Raw genomic sequence first — 17,661 nt, forward strand, 5'->3', positions numbered from 1 at the left:
CTTAACTAATCCCGACATTTCTGAACTGGCATTCTCCTGCCTACATCCTGAGTGGCTGTTTCTCTCCCGTAGTTTTATCTGAATTGCTTTTCATCTTTAGGCATTCCTCACTGATTTTGTTCCATGATAAATAAAGAGATTTGACCAGGAAGGGGAGGGCTACAGTATGTGGTTAGTCTTGAAAACAGAGTCTAGAAGGGAAAAATTGTATTTTTATTTTAAAAAATCATAATTACTGTAAGATTTTTGCCATCTCTAATGTCCTAATCTAGACGTACTCATTTTATTCATTTACATCCCTCATTGGTGTCCTTACTAACAGGCAGCTAATGTTTTCATTAAAAAAAAACAAAACAAAACCCTGGCCTGTTCTCAGTGATTCATTATTGGTTAATCAGTGTCACTGGAAGAGTTAAGAAAATTAGAAATTCTACTTTTTGCTACTTTTTTTTTTTCTAAAATGTTTACTCCTTTTTGAGAGGGGGAGAGCCCATGCAAGTTGAGGAGGGTGGGGAACAGAGGATCTGAAGCGACAGCAGCAAGCCCAGTGTGGGACTCGAACTCACGAACTGTGAGATCATGACCTGATCTGAAGTCAGACGCTCAACTGACTGAGCTACCCCGGCACCCTTAGAAATTATACTTTTTATGACAACCTGATTGAACAGATCTCTTCACATTTTGATACATACATATCATATGTACCCTGTGAGTCATCAGAGATAGTGATAAGCAAAGCAGATGGTATCCCTGCTCTCATGACATACCAAAAACTATAACATGAAGTTACAAACTATGAAAGTGGTAATAGGATTAGTATAAGACATCTGTCCTCTCCGGGAAGGCTTCCTAAAGAAGTGACAATAGACCTGAAGAAGACTAAAGAATGAATAAGTGAAAATAATTAGGAAGATGTTGATAGTTAAATGTGTGTTCTGTGCCTAGAAAAGAGTTTCAGACGGATCATAGCATATTCATGGAGCTGAGTACAATGCAGTGTGACTCTAAAGCAAAGAGAAGGAAAGAATTCTAGTATGATGTATGGAAGAAACTACAGACAGCAGAAGCAGCTGAAGAGGTGGGCAGGGAACAGGTCATAAAGGGCCTTATATTCCATGCTATAGAGCTCAGATTTTATCCTGTTTCCTAGGGAACCATTACAGAATTTTAAACATGGGAAAGACATGGACACATTTCTGTCTTAAATAGGAGAGACTAGTAGCTGTATAGAAAATAAGTTTTGTTGGAGGCCTAAGACTGAAGTTGGAAGCTAGTTAGGATTTTGCAGTAGTCCAGGTGAACAATGGCTTAACAAGTCTGGTAGTTTTGTTAATAAAAATGGCAATGAGCCACTGTCTTGGCTTATTTTTAAAAGCTCTATTCAGTTAGTTAGTGTTGAATGGTATGGTATTTATTAACCAAGGCAATTTTCTAGTTATTCAGTCTGTATGCACCTTTACTTCTGGACAGTGAGGAAGATGATAGAACTGTGAATATCCCTTCTGGTTCAAAAATTGAATTCTAACTTTAACAAGAGTCGCCCATACCCGTCTTCCTATTTGCTAGAGAATACTCTTCTTTGTCATGAAATAAAGTTGGTTTCACTAATTTGAAGTTGTTCTGGGTCAAAGGAACAAAAGGGTAATCACTGATTCAGTTAGAGTAGAAATAGAAGAGTCTCCCTTTTAAGGAGATGGGGGGTGGGGCGGTGTCCAGCCTTATATTCTAGCTCAAATGTAGCCTAAAAGGTGGTGGCCTTAAAGAATGTGGCAGTGACATACTTATGACTCTTTTTAAGTACATTCTGTGTAACACATGACTCAGGGGCCCCACCTTTTGGCCGAAAGTTGCTGCTGGCCTGCTTGTTTTGTTCTATAATGACGAAGTTGTGGGTTTTATTTCTGAGAGAAAAGAGTTTCTTTCCCTGATCCATTACTTCCAATCTAGTGATTCAGTTGCTTGGTGGATATCTGTAGATAGAAGATGGTGGGGGGTTTTGGTGGTGGTGGTGGTCCTTGTAGTTCTTGGTTTCCAGAGTTATAAAGGAATGATTCTGTTTATGTAACAATATCCTTCTAGCACATTGTTTGATTTGAAACATGCTTCGCTATCTTTTTTTTTTCTTAGATATTTTTTTAAGTCTCTCCTTTCCTGAGACAACTAAAATACAGGAAATACATGTATGTATGTATGTGTGTTATATAAAAACAAATGGAATTAAACAGATTTTTAGGGTATTGAGTCATTTCTTTTATAGTGGATTAATGTATGTAAATGTCTTAAGTTCTGCTTGTTTTTATTTCTTTAACTTTTTATTCTGTACTCCTAATACATATGAAACTTTCTTTAATATGTGTCTCTAAACTCAACATTCTCGGGGCGCCTGGGTGGCTCAGTCGGTTGAGCGTCCGACTTCAGCTCAGGTCACGATCTCGCGGTCTGTGAGTTCGAGCCCCGTGTCGGGCTCTGGGCTGATGGCTCGGAGCCTGGAGCCTGCTTCCGATTCTGTGTTTCCCTCTCTCTCTGACCCTCCCCCGTTCATGCTCTGTCTCTCTCTGTCTCAAAAATAAATAAACGTTAAAAAAAATAATAATAAACTCAACATTCTCAAATTAAAAAATATGGCTGGGTCTTAGGCACAAATGGAACCAGCAGTCCTCTTCCTACATGTCTTTCTTTATTTTGTTTTAGAGAGAGAGTCCAAGCTAGGGAGAGGGGCAGAGGGAGAGAGGGTTTTAAGCAGGCTCCACACATAGCACGGAACCCAATATGAGGCTCAATCCCACAACCCTAGGATCGTGACCTGAGCCAAAATCAAGAGTCAGGCGCTTCACTGACTGAGCTACTCAGGCACCAGATTTTTTTTTCTTAAATTTTTTTTTAGTTTATTTATTTTTTTTTTGAGAGAGAGAGAGAGAGAGAGAGAGAGAGAGAAAGAGGGGAGGAGGAACGAGCAGGAGAGGGGCAGAGAGAGGGGGGGAGAGTGAGAATCCAGGCAGGCTCCTTACTGTCAGCGCAAAACTTGACATGGGACTCAATCTCAACAATTCTGAGATCATGACCTGGACGCCTAACCGACTTGGATGCCTGACCAACTGAGCCACCCACGAGACCCTCTAAGCAGATTTTTTTTTAAAAGAAGAGGAGGGGCACTTGACTGGCTCATTCAGAAGAGCGTGCAACTCTTGATCTTGGGATTATGAGATAAAGCCCCATATTGATTGTAGAGATTACTTAAAATCTTTTTTTAAAAAGGAAGTTTTAAAAGGAGAAGAAACAAGTACTTTGTAGTACGTGAAATTATGTATTTTGCTGTCATCAATTCAGAGTCATATAAAAAGTAAACTATTGGTTTATAGTTGGTGAATAAATATTTCTTCTGTATTCAGGAGACTTAGTTAGAAATCTAGGGACTTCTGAAGAGTCTTCTAAAGAGAAATAGAGGGCATAACCTCAGAATACTCATAGCGTAGTGGAAGATGAGAGGTTTTTGGTTTTGGGGGTTTTGGGGTTTTTTCTTTTTTTTTTTTTTTAACGTTTATTTTTTTTGAAGGAGAGACAGAACGTGAGCGGTGGCGGGGCAGAGAGAGAGGGAGACACGGAATCCAAATCAGGCTACAAGCTCTGAGCCATCAGCACAGAGGCCAATGCAAGGCTCGAACCCATGAACTGTGAGATCATGACCTGGGCCAAAGTCAGACGCTTAACCGACTGAGCCACCCGGGCGCTCCAGGGTTTTTCTTTTCAAGTTTATTTATTTTGAAAGAGACAGAGCATGGTGGGGAGGGACAGAGAGAGGGAGAGAGAGAATCCCAAGCAGGCTCCATGTTGTCATTACAGCCCAATGCGGGGCTCCATCTCACAAGTTGCAAGATCATGACCTGAGCCAAAATCAGGATTTGAACACTTAACCAAATGCTTAACTGACTGAGCCAGCCGGAACAACCAAGAGGTTGTTTATGATAGATGGGGTTGTGCATTTCAGTAAGGAGAGCAAAATTTATACTCGGCTTTAACAGTTCCATTTCCCTCTGCTCCTTGCCACATCTAATGTGCCCTGCCCTCTTAATATAGTAAGATCTCAGGCACCTGGGTGGCTCAGTCAGTTAAATATAGTCAGATCTCTTGTAAATAAGTATTCTATATGTCAAGGAGACCTAGAAAGGAGATGGACATTTGAACACAAATCTGTCATCACTAGTCAAAAAAATATATGTATTTCCTTCTGATGCTAGGTCAGTAGCGTCTTGTAAACAAAGAATAGTATATAGTAACATTCCAATTGTAGATATGCAGACCTATCAGACAACACAACTTTTAACTCTTTTATACTAGAATTTTCTGGTTAACAAAGCAAATTGACCACATCTTGCTGTCCCTCCCCAGACCCAAGTAAAGTGATAGTTAAAAAAATTTTTTTAATATCATAAGGGCAAAATGAATAGGAGACAGTAGTGTACAAAAGATTTCAATACATATTTGGAAGATGAAAGGGTGGAAAAATGGCAGCTGAGTAAACTGAACAGATGAAGACCTATCCTAAGCATTTGCAGAGGGAACGTCTATGAGAAGTGAACCAGTTTTCGTGTAAAAATCTCAGAGGCTCAGAATTTAGAGGCACACATCATGTGTGTGGTGGGGTGGGAGAGCTATAATATACAAGTTGAAAATGGGTGGGGGGGAATTAGTGGAAAATCTATGTAGGAGGTATCAGGCCCCTTAGGACTCCTTCTTTATCCCATTCAGCCAATGAAATGCTGTAAGTCCCATCTTCTGGTAGAACAAAAGAACAAACTGATGCTGATATGTATTCAAGGAGAAATTAAACCTCAGAGGCCCCTCATTCTTGTTGGAGGAGTCAGTGAAAGATGTAGCACTAAAATAAGAAAAGCAGATTCAGTGTAACTTAATATAATAAACTTCTTTTCTCTACCCTGCCTTCAGAATACTTAGAGCTTGACTCAAAGCCCTCAGACTAGAGATTAGAAGATTTTTCAAAGTGTAGGTACCCCCTGTCCCCATCTTTAATGAAAAGGCTGACTTATTTCCCAGTTAACTTTTTAATACTTTGCTATATGAAGAAAACCAGCCTATACACACAAATGAACTATATATAATCTTCAAGAAGAAGATAAGTGGCATCCATGAAACAAGGAAAGTATTCTCAGAGAAAGATCAGATCAGAGAACAATGAGAAACAATTCTTGGAAAATCAACATTTAAGATTACCAAAACAAACAAAAGATATCAGTAGGTGGAAGATTGGAAGATAGTCAAGAAAATTTTCCCAGATTATTAAAAATGCAGAGATGAGAAAAATATAACAGTTACAAGATCAGACCAAGATGTACTGATATAACTAATAATGAACAAAGAAAATAAAGTGAAATAATCCAAGAAATAATAGAAAAGTTTTCCCAGATCTGAAGAATATAATTTCCAGACAGAAAGGATGCACCGAGTACCCAGCTCAAGGAAAGAATAAAGACCACCTCAAATCATATCATCCTGAAATTTCATAATAACATAGCTAAGACAGCAAAACCTGTTGTATACACAGTCCAGATGGAGTAACAGTGACCAGATTTACCCCTCCACCTGAAAGAACTGAAATAGAACTGGGGGGGAAATATGCAAAACAGCGGTTTTCATGATATTGTCCATCAAATAATGAAGAAAAGCAATCCCTAAGAGATAGGAAATGATTGAGGTGAGCCCTACAATTGATCCAGCTTACTTCCTGGCAAGAGTTCCCAGGCTGCAGCACAGGGAGGGACAATTAGGTGGTCTCCTAGAGCTAAGAAACAGAGCTGGGAGCTGGGAGATGTCAAGGCAGCTAGTTTGTATACACACACCAGAGAGGGCGAAAGATCTGTAGAGATCCCGCTTGAGTCTTCAGTAGCACATGCATGTGAGATAAGTACCCGGAGGTGGAAAAAGCAGCCACTGGAAATGATGAGAGGAAGCTGTTCTCAGTGCTCACACAGGGCCCAGAATATTTCCTAGTCCCACCATTCAGAATAAGAAACAGAGAGAGGTCTTGCCTCAGTAATGGGACAGAATTAACTCTAGATTTAATGTTGCTCCAATTTTGCCTAACAAAACTTTAATTCCTAAAAGGATCAACTCTTTCTAAATTTGTTTCTTTCCTATATAAGTAAACAGCTTAGAATCACCTATGTGTGTCTCAAAACAAAGCTCACCAATATTGATAGGAATACAAAAATATCAGGCACCTACCACAGAAAATTTTTGATGTCTGCCATCCAGTCAATATTTTCCAGGCATGCAAAGACCCATAATGAGTAAAATCAATCCAGAAATGACACAGATGATAGAATTAGTAGGCAAGGACATGGAAATAATTATATTCTATATGTTCAAGAACCCAAAAGAAAGATTCAGCATATTTAGAAGTAGCGATGGAAGATAAAAAAATTTTAGAGATGGAAAATACAAGGGATAAGAACCATAGATTAGGCTTGCAACAGAAAAGATTAGTGAATTTGAAGACCATGGCAATAGAAACCATCTACAACGATATTTTAGAGAGGGGCACCTGGGTGGCCCAGTATGTTAATAAGCATCTGACTCTTGATTTCCGCTCAGGTCATGATCTCACAGTTCGTGGGTTCAGGCCCCATATCGGGCTCTCTGCTGAGGTTCTCTCTGTCTCCTCTCTATCTGCCCCTCCCCTGTTCATGTGCACGACTGTGCATGCATGCTATCTCCCAAAATAAATATTTTTTTAAATAAAATAAAACGAAAGAGGAGAAATCTGAAACAAAAGTGAATAGCTGTGGGATAACTTCATGCAGACCTGATACAAGTGTAATTGAAGTCTCCAAAGAATGGGAGGGGGAAACAAAAAAAAAAGTACTTTTTAAAAAGTGGCTGAAAACTTTACAAATTTAATGAAAATTATAAACCCATAGATTCAAGAAGATAGTGAATTCCAGGCACAAAAAATATGATGAAAACTACACCCTGGCACATAATCAAATTGTTTAAAACCAATAATAAAGAGAAAATCTTAAAAGCTTTCAGACCTTGGCTCAATTTTCTATGAACCTAAAACTTCTCTAAAAAATGAAGTCTGTTAAAAAACAAAAAAGCTTACTGTTGTAAGCCGAAAAAATAGCTGCCAGAAAGAAAAGACACACATGTATAGGAACAAAAAATGACAGCGGACTTTATGGAAGTAATGGTGCATCCCAGAAGACATGGGGCAGTGTCTTTAAAGTACTGAAAGAAAAAAGTCTGTTAACTTGGAATTCTCTGTCTTGTCAACGTATCTTTCAAAAGTGAAGGGGAAACAGGCTTTTTTAAATGTGTAAAGGCTGAAAGAATTGATCACCAGCAGGCCTGCACTGTAAGAAATGTTAAACCAAATCATTCAGGCAGAAGGAAGATGTTGTCAGATGGAAATGTGGATCTGCATAAAGGAATGAAAATCACTGAAAATGTTTTTTCTTGTCTAAATCTCTGAAAAAATAATCAAGTGTTTAAGAAACGAAGTACTGATACATTCTATCACAGATCAGCCTCAGAAACTAAGTAAAAGCCATTGACACACATGTTGTGTGGTCCTTTTTCTTTTTTTAAGTTTGTTTCTTTTGAGAGTGACAGAGATAGCACAAGTAGGGGAAGGGCAGAGAGGGAGACAGAATCCTAGGCAGGCTCCATACTATCGGTGCAGAGCCCATCACAGGGCTCGAACTCAGGAAACTGCTAGTTCATGACCTAAGCTGAGCCAAGAGTCAGACGCTTAACCAACTGAGCCACCCAGGTGCCCCCATGTGGTCCTATTTATATGAAATGGCCAGAATAGGCAAATGTGTGGTGACCAAGATTAGTGGTTGTGTAGAGCTTGGTAGGGGGAGAGGGATTAATGGGTAGTGATTGCTGATGAGTACAAGGTTTCTTTTAGGGATGATGAAAATGTTCCACGGTTGGATTGCAGTGATGGTTGCACAACTCTATATATAAATAAAACCCAGATTAACTTTATGGCATATAAAGAGTTACCACTTAAAAAACCAACAAAGGAGGGGCTCTGGGTGGCTCAGTCGGTTAAAGTGCCCGGCTCTTGATCTCAGCTCAGGTCTTGACCTCAGCGTTGTGCGTTCAAGCCCCATGATGGGCTCTGCACTGGGTATGAAGCCTATTTAAACAACACAACAACAACAAAGGAGATAAAAGGGAATTATAAAAAATACTTAGTTAATCCAAAAGAAGAAAAAGAGGAAAATGTAAACAAAGAATAGAGACCATTAGAAAACAAATAATAGAATAGTGGGTTTAAACCCAGCTGTATAAATAATCACATTAATTGTAACTGGTCTAGACACCCCAATTTAAAAGCAGAGTTTGTTAGGGGCACCTGGGTAGCAGTTAAGCATCCAGCTTCAGCTTAGGTCATGATCTCACGGTTCACAAGTTCAAGCCCTGCATCGGGCTCTGTGCTTACAGACAGCTCAGAGCCTGGAGCCTGCTTTGGATTTTTAAAGTATGCTAACGGTGAAAAGAAAACCTGTACTGACTGATGTTAGATAAGGTAGACTATAGAGCAAAAAATACTGCTCTAAATATTTAAGGGATAAGGATAAGAAATAGGTTATTTTATAATGGTATAATGTCAGTTCGTCAAGAGGATATAATAGATGTAAACATTTATGCACTTAATAATAGGACTTTGAAATACATGAGGCAAAAACAGATAGAATTTTAAGGAGAAATAGATAAGTACACTTACAGTTGGAGATTCCAGGATACTTTTATCAATAATTGATAGAGCAAATAGATAGAAAAGTGCTAAAACTATCAATCACCTTGACCAGCTGACATTTATAGAACACTCCACCCAGCAGAATACATATTCTTTTCTAAGTGAACACAGAACACATCCTGAGATCATATTCTAGGGAGATTTTTAAAACCTAACAATTCAGAGGAATTTAAATCACATGAAGTATATTCTGTGCCCACAATATAATTAAATTAAAAATCAGTAACAGAGAAATTTCTGGAAATATTTCAAAAGTAAAATAAGAACAAAAAAACCCACTTCTAAATAAAGAACTCAAAAGAAATTTAGGAAGTATATTAAACAGAATGAAAATTCAAAGCATCAGTATCTGTATGATACTGCTAAGATAATACTTAGAGGAAAAATTATGCCACTAAACACCCATATGAGAAAAGAAAAAGATTTCAAATCAACGACTTAAGCAAAGCTGTCTTAATAAACTAGAAGGGAAGAGTGAGTGAGATCCAAAGTAGTAGAAGAAAAGAAGTAACAAAAATTAAAGTGGAGATCAATAAAATAGAAAAATCAGTGAAACCACAAGCTGACTTATTGAGAATATCAATTAAATGAATAAACCTCTAGGCAGACATAGTGGTGAGTAGGGTGGGGAGAGAAGACACAAATTACCAACATTGAGAAAGAAACAGGTGGCATTTAAAAACATTTTTTTTAATGTTTATTTACTCAGAGAGCAAGTAGGGGGGAAGGGCAGAGAGAGAGAATCCCAAGTAGGTTCTGCACTGTCGGTGCAGAGCTGGATGCAGGGCTCGATCCCATGAACCATGAGATCATGACCTGGGTTGAGACCAAGAGTCAGATGCTCAACTGACTGAGTTACCCAGGAGCCCTAAGAGGTGGCATTTTTACAGATTCTAAAAATGATAGGTAACAAATTCAACATGTTAGATAAAGTGGGTAAATTTCTTGAAAAACACAAATTTTCAAAATTCATTCAAGAAGAAATGGGTAACCTAAAAACACTATCTCTTAGGAAAATTTAGTTTGTAGTTATTAACTGTCCACAAAGAAAATGTCAGACCCAGATGGCTCCATTGTTGAATTCTACCAAACAGTAGGAGGAAATGTCAACATTTCTACATAATCTTCCAGAAAATTGAATGAGAAGGAATACTTCCCAACTTATTTTATGCCCCAACCAAAGATATCACAAAAAAGAAAGCGACATACCAATGTTTCTCATTAACATAGATGGAAAATCTTAGCAAGATTTTAGCAATTAGAATTTCACAGTATATGAAAAGTGTAATAGTACATACTGTCCAGGTGGATATCATTTCAGTAATGCAGGGTTGGTGCAACATTTGGGAATCAGTCCATGTAATTTATTATATTAACAAAATAAGAAAGATAAAACATGCTCATCTCAGTAGTTGCAGAAGAAGCATTTGACAGAATATAATATTTGTTTCTGATAAAAACATTCAGCAAACTTGGAATAGAAGGAAATGCCCTTAACCTGATAAAAAGAGCATCTTTGAAAAACTTACACTAGTGTCAAACTTAATTGTGAAAAAAAAAAGAATGTTTTCCCTTTAAGACCAACAGTGTACTAGAGGTTGTAGCCAGTGGGGTAAGATAAGAAAAAGAGATGAAAGGATGTCAGAATGAGAAAGAAGTAAACCTTTATTCACCAAAAACATGATTGAATTTTAATATGAAATCCTGTAATAGCTACAAAGCTGTCACTGGAACTAAAAAGTAGACATTTTAAAGTTCCAGGTATAAGCTCTATATCAGGGTTTCTCTGTGCTGTCAATGAACAGTTGAAAACCAAATTTAAAAAGCTGTACCATTTGTGGGGTACCTGGCTGGCTCAGTCACTAGAACATGTGACTCTTGATCTTGGGGTCACAAGTTTGAGCCCCATGTTGGGGATAGAGTTTACTTTTTAAAAAAATGTGACCTCTGACTAAGTGCTTTTACATAAAGGTGCCTTGGCAGGAGAGAAAGAGTATTTTTTACTGGTAAAACATACTATCACAGTTAACCAGAAAACCTTTTCAAAGTTCAGTAAGTGCTAGTATCTTGCATTGTAAGAACACTCCTTTACTAACTGGCTTTGCCATTAAAGCCACCAATGCCTGGAGTTATATAATAAATAAATAAATAAAAAGTTGTACTATTGCAATTGCAACAGAAATTTTTAAATACTGAGGCAGAAATCTGACAGAAGCAGTGACATCTATACACTGGTAACTGAAATATTGCTGAGAGAAGTTAAAGAAGTCCTAAATGGATGGAGAGATTTGCTGTTTTTCATCAATTAAAAGATTCAATATTGTTAAGAAATCAGTTCTCCCTGAATTGATCTGTAGATTCAGTGCAATTCCAATCAAAATCTGAGGAGGATTTTCTGTGGAAATTATCAGGCTCGTCCTAAAATTTGCATGCAGGAATGCCTAGGTGGCTCAGATGGTTAAGCCTCTGGCTCTTGATTTTGTCTCCGGTCATGATGCCGTGGTTTTGAGATCAGGCTCTGTGTCAGGCTCTGGCTGATAGCTGGGAACCTGATTGGGATTCTCTCTCTCCCTTTCTGTCTGCCCCTACCCCACTCACACGCATGTGCACTGTGCTCTCTCTCAAAAATAAAAAATTAATAGGGGCGCCTGGGTGGCTCAGTTGGTTGAGTGTCCCACTTGACTTAGGGCGTGATCTCACGGTTGGTGAGTTTGAGCCCCACATTGGGGTCTATGCTGTCAGCACGGAGCCCACTCCAGATCCTCTGTCTCCCTCTATCTCTGCATCTCCCCTGCTTGCTCTCTCTCTCTCAAAAATAAAATAAAACATTTTTAAAAAATGATTATTCCATTATTTTTGAGAGAGAGACAGAGTGCGAGCATGGGGGAGGGGTAGAGGGAGAGGAAGACAGAATTTAGAGCAGGCTCCAGGCTCCAAGCTGTCAACACAGAACCTGACGCGGGGCTCAAACTCACAGACTATGAGTTCATGACCTGAGCCGAAGTTGGACGCTCAACCGACTGAGCCACCCAGGCGCCCCTAAAATAAAACATTTTTAAAAATGTTTAAATAGACATTTAAAAACTTAAGTAAAATTTGCATGGAATTGCAAAGGACCTAGAATAGCCAAACAACTTTGAAAAAGGAAAAAGTGGCAAGGCTTATACTATGTAGTTTCAAGTGTTTATTTTTAAACTACAGTAGTCAAGGCAGGCTGGTATTGGCATAAAGGTAAAGAGATCATTGCAACAGAGTTGCGCATCTAGAAATAGACTCAGGCATATTTGGATAGTTGATTTTCCACAGTGGTTCAGAATGGCATTGGCCTTCTAAATAGCAACGCTGGAAATTAGAAGAAATTCCGGGGGGGGGGGGGGGGACATTTTCAACCTAAATATATATAGTCAAAAATAATCAAGGGGTAAACTAAGAAGAAGGAAACAGAATAATCCAGAAAATAGATTCTAGCACAGGGTAAAAGTTTAGGAATGTCCTAGGACAATAGCTAGGCCAGAAGCCTAGGCATAAACTGCAGATTAAAGCAAGATATGAGAGCAAGGCAGGTGGGAGGTGGCGGGGGGGGGGGGGGGGCAGGGGTAGGGAGGAACAGATGTGTTTAAATTATAGAGAATATTATTTTTTTAACGTTTATTCATTTTTGAGAGAGCATGAGTGGGGGAGGGGCAGAGGGAGAGGGAGACACAGAATCCAACGCAGGTTCCAGGCTCTGAGCTGTCAGCACAGAGCCTGACACGAGGCTTGAACCACGAACCATGAAATCATGACATGAGCCAAAGTCTGACACTTAACCACCTGAGCCACCCAAGCGCCCTAAATTACAGAGAATATTACTGATGTGTGTCAGAAACGTAGCAAAAATAATTGGTACAACCACAGAAACACTGGAAAGTGTTAAGATGTAACAGTTATTAACCTTATAAAAAGGAAGGGTTAGTGTTGCACAAGAGGCATGCGCATAGACTCTTTGTCTATACCATCATAATAATGTTAAGTTCTTTTGGGATGAAGATAGCCTGATGGAAATAGACATTGTTTTCTAGTTTGCTCAGTGAACTGAAGTGTAGGCTTTTATGAGAACCAGTGTTCTAAAGGGCTGTGTCTTCTGCCCTGTGCTCTTTTATTCAGGCCCAGTGCTGGGTCAGTCTTTGTACGTCTTTAATCAGGCCATTGTCTGGTTGTCCCCACCTCTGCTTGATGACAGAATAGGTTACTTTACTTCTTTTATCAGTTTTCTATCAGCCAGTGTCTTTAGGGGAAGTCTCTTCTAGAATAACTTTGTTCCTAATCTGGTTTGGGGGAAAACCTGATTATGAGTACCTTTATTAATCTTGTTTAAATAGACTGATTCTTTTTTTAATGCCCTCTAGGAAGTAAGAAGAAAGAAAAGGAACGGCCAGAAATTTCTCCTCCATCTGATTTTGAGCACACCATTCATGTTGGCTTTGATGCAGTTACTGGAGAATTCACTGTAAGTTTACCAGATTGGGACTCGTTTATGTCCCTGCACTTAAACCTTTCCTTGCATCATTTATGTTTCAAGTTAACTTTTCTGTCCACATGTAAACTGTGAACTTTTAGTGCTTTTCTCTTATGAAAGTGTTTATGGTTGGATGTGTCTGTCTTCTAGGGAGCTGAGCTCATTAGTTAAAATTATGCAAAATAGATTTAGAAAAATTGACCTTTAGAAAAATTAGACCTACAATTTAGTCAGGCCTGCAGTTATGTAGATTGACTTGTTTTTTATGTATCTTGTCATTTTCCTCTGGAAGTTGATTTTATTAGAGCAACTCAAAACCACTAATTTCTTAATATCTTTTTTGTTAGGGCATGCCAGAACAGTGGGCTCGATTATTACAGACCTCCAATATCACCAAACTAGAGCAAAAGAAGAATCCTCAGGCCGTGCTGGATGTCTTAAAGTTCTATGACTCCAACACGGTGAAGCAGAAATATCTGAGCTTTACTCCTCCTGGTAAGATGTCCAGCAATGGTAAAAGGCTGATTCAAATGGGATTGCAGAATTTTGAAGCACACCTAGATAAAAAGATTGCTTCTGGAAAAATAAAAACCTAAGCTATGGTTCTTGTCTCTACTTTTTCCCCTGCTCTAGATCTGCCTTTTGTAAACTGATTGGAGCAGCTCTCATGCATAATTTGGAGTCTGGGGAGTATGCTATTCTCTTAGTTTTGCCAAAAGTGGATGTTTTGGCCTATTGTTTGTTTTTTCTTGTCACTGCTTTTGAATGACTCCCAGCAATAGAAGAGAAAGATGCTGATTTATAGGCATGTTCATACTAGAAATATATTTATTGTCAGTGGGACAGGAGGAGGGTTGTTTTCCTATATTAAACACACAGACTGTGAAGTAAAAAAATGTTTGAGTCATTCAAAAATTTGAAATTGGTTCAAAAATATATGAATATAAAATAAGCATTAGAACTTAAAGATTTTATACCTTGGAATTAAAATCATTTGGTAAGAATTGGAGTATAGTGGATTTTTAAAAATAGTTTATTTGTTCAAATCAGGATCAGAATAAAGTCCATACATCACTGTATCTTTTGAATCTCTTTCGATATTTAGGCTTCTTCACACTTATTCTTAGATTCTCTTTTCCTTGCATTTTATTTGTTGAAGAAACAGGATCATGGGTCCTATTTCCTCCAATGGATTTTGCTAATTACATCCCCAGGGAGTCATTTAATAGGTTTCTCTGACCCCTAAAGTCATACATGTACTTTTTAAAATTTTTTTAATTTAAAAAAATTTTTTTTAATGTTTTATTTATTTTTGAGACAGACAGACAGAATGCAAATGGGGGAGGGGCCGAGAGAGAGGGAGACACAGAATCTGAAGCGCAGAGTCCAGGCTCTGAGCTGTCATCTCAGCACAGAGCCCGACGCAGGGCTTAAACTCACAAACCGAGAGATTATGACCTGAGACAAAGTCAGACGCTTAGCTGACTGAGCCACCCAGGCACCTCCATACATGTACTTTTTAAAAACATGATTGAGCTAAAATTCACCCATGTAGTTTTAATTAATTGTACTTAATTTGATTGCATTTTCACAGAAATAAGGGCTATGTTCAAGGAAGAAATAGAGACCACTTGGCCAAATGATCTTGACTTTTTTACCTAGATCTCGACCTTTTTATCCTTAGCAAAAGGTCAGACTTGTCCCTGGAACTTTTGTGTCAGCTACTAAGTCTGTGTAAATTAGTATTTTTTTAAATCAGTGTTTGACCAGAAAATGGTATATTCTTTTCACCCTATATATATCTTTAATATATATGTTAAAGTCACGTTAAATATATACCTTTAATATAATCACATTTATAAGTTACACTTATTTATATAATATATAAGTATGTTTTGTATATTATGTTAATTTATAATGGTAATATATTAATATATGTTAAATAACATGTTAATATATGCATAATGTGTTTGCATATTATTACATATGCATATGTATAAAAATGTAAATTTCCCTGGGCCTTTTGAAAAGTAAAACAAAACAAAACTTGCTTTTCTAAACTCCAGAATGAATATTTTGACGTTTAATATTAATGAACTGTGTTTTGCCTTCAGGAATATGCTTTCTCATTTTTTTTTTAAATTTTTTTTTAATGTTTATTTATATTTGAGAGAGAGAGAGAGAGAAAGAAACCATGCATGAGCGGGGGAGAGGCAGAGAGAGATGGAGACAGAATCAGAAGCAGTTTCCAGGCTCTGAGCTGTTAGCACAGATCAACACATGAGCCGTGAGATCATGACCTGAGCTGAAGTCAGAGGTTTAACCAACTAAGCCACCCAGGCGCCCCAAAGGAAAATTCTTGACATAAATTTTGATCAAAAAGAAAGCATATTCCTGGGGCACCTGGGTGGCTCAGTTGGTTAAGCGTCTAACTTCGGCTCAGGTCATGATCTTGGAGTTGGTGAGTTCAAGCCCCCGAGTGGGGCTCTGTGCTGACAGCTCAGAGCCTGAAGCTTGCTTTGAATCTTTGTCTCTCTGTCTTTCTGCCCCTCCCCTGCTCATTCTGTCTCTCTCCCTCTGTCTCAAAAATAAATAAACATTAAAAAAAGAATTTTCCTTGGGGTGCCTGGGTGGCTCAGTTGGTTGAGCCTCCAACTTCGGCTCAGGTCCTGATCTCGTGGTTTGTGGGTTCGAGCCCCGCGTTGGCTCTGTGCTTGCAGCTCAGAGCCTGGAGCAGTTTCAGATTCTGTGTCTCTGTCCCACTCTGCCCCTCCCCCACTCGTGCTCTGTCTCTCTCTCTCTGTCTCTCTCTCTGTCTCTCTCTCTCTCTCTCAAGAATAGTAAAAAAAACATTAAAAAAAAAAATTTCCCTTTGTACAACTGCCATTGTCGGAATAGTAGCTTTAAGTTTCTCGATAGTTTACTGAGGAAAGTATTGCTATGAATAAATTTGTTTTATTTTAATTACACTTTGACAAGTTTAGTTTCAGATATGTTTTTAATAACTTTATTAAAATCATAGTTCACATGCTATAAAATTCACCCATTTGAAGTATATACATCAGTGATTTTTAGTAAATTTACAGTTCCATTAAGATTTGAGATTTTTTTAGCACAATCTTGTGTAAATTCTTATTTGAATATTGATACTGTCATTTTTCTGAAGACTTAATTCAACTTGAAATCAGTCTAAGAACATTTTACTTGCTCTGCTTTGTATTTTCTTCCTTTATTATATAGAAGTTGTTTTATTTTTTGAGTTTGTTGACTTAGCATTATTTTCTGTTCCACATTCAGAGAAAGATGGCTTCCCTTCTGGAACACCAGGAGTAAGTTAATACGTTACTTCTTGTAACTCTTTTTCTAACTTAAGTTACCAAAAACAAATCTCAGTTTTTATTTTGCTTTCTAAAATAAATTACAGCTACCAGAAAAAAAAGAACTACTTAACATGTCTTTATTTATTTATTTATTTATTTATTTATTTATTTATTTATTTTAAATATGTTTTAAGCTAGATGCTTGATTAAGCAAATAAGGAAGCCATATTAAGTAAATAGAATTTCCTCAATTGGGAAGAAACAGTCTCCTAGAGTTATGAAGACTAAATGAGGTAATATGTAAAGTACCTACTTAGCACATATCTGGCATATAATAATAAACTCTGTATAAAGGTTATCGTCTTCCTTTATTTGATTAGCCACCATTTTTTATGGTGATAATCTGGCTGTTTAAAATGACCAAAAATGACTCTGACTTATGTAAAGCCTAGAGGAGCTTTGTTTTTGGTCTTAACAAATAAAGTGATTATTTCCTTTTAGGACTTGTTTAAAGGGTGTAAAATTCTTCATATAAAAGGTATAAATTTTCTTTTAAGAAAACTTGATATTTACTGTAAACATTTATTTCATAAACTCAATTTCTGTAAGTTATAGAATTGCCTTTACTCTTTAAGTGATTATATTAGAACCAGTGAGGTTTTATCATTTTGAAATGAGGTATTAAAGAAATACATTTTTTCAAGTATGTTAAAAAGAGAGTCCTATTTTAACATATTGTTGTATTTGATGTATCTTCCTTACTTTGCTCATGTGATTAATACAGCTGAATACCAAGGGGTCAGAAACATCAGCAGTAGTAACAGAGGAAGATGATGATGATGAAGAGGCTGCCCCTCCTGTTATTGCCCCACGACCGGATCATACAAAATCAGTGCGTGTCTGATTATTAATTGGACTGTGGGTGTCTGGGCATGTGTGTTTAAAAAAAAAAAAAAAAAAGCAGTCTGTATTTGACTTCCAGTGATGAATTTTCAAAAGCCCTCAGTATGGGGAAATTTGACTAGGAGATCTTTACCTAAAATCCACTCATCAAA

The 17,661-nt window shown here is 37.7% G+C and overlaps 1 protein-coding gene across 1 annotated transcript in view; it reads left to right on the forward strand.

Moving 5' to 3' along the window:
- Nucleotides 1-17,661, forward strand: part of PAK2 (p21 (RAC1) activated kinase 2) — a 95,727-nt gene that overhangs the window by 48,940 nt on the left and 29,126 nt on the right. The window contains exons 3-6 of the mRNA XM_043594482.1: nt 13,177-13,277; nt 13,634-13,781; nt 16,584-16,615; nt 17,391-17,498. Of these exons, the coding sequence (XP_043450417.1) occupies nt 13,177-13,277; nt 13,634-13,781; nt 16,584-16,615; nt 17,391-17,498 (389 nt within the window). The remainder of the gene's footprint in view (nt 1-13,176; nt 13,278-13,633; nt 13,782-16,583; nt 16,616-17,390; nt 17,499-17,661) is intronic.

The sequence above is a fragment of the Prionailurus bengalensis genome, chromosome C2 (genome assembly GCF_016509475.1).
Source record: "Prionailurus bengalensis isolate Pbe53 chromosome C2, Fcat_Pben_1.1_paternal_pri, whole genome shotgun sequence".
NCBI lineage: Eukaryota > Metazoa > Chordata > Mammalia > Carnivora > Felidae > Prionailurus > Prionailurus bengalensis.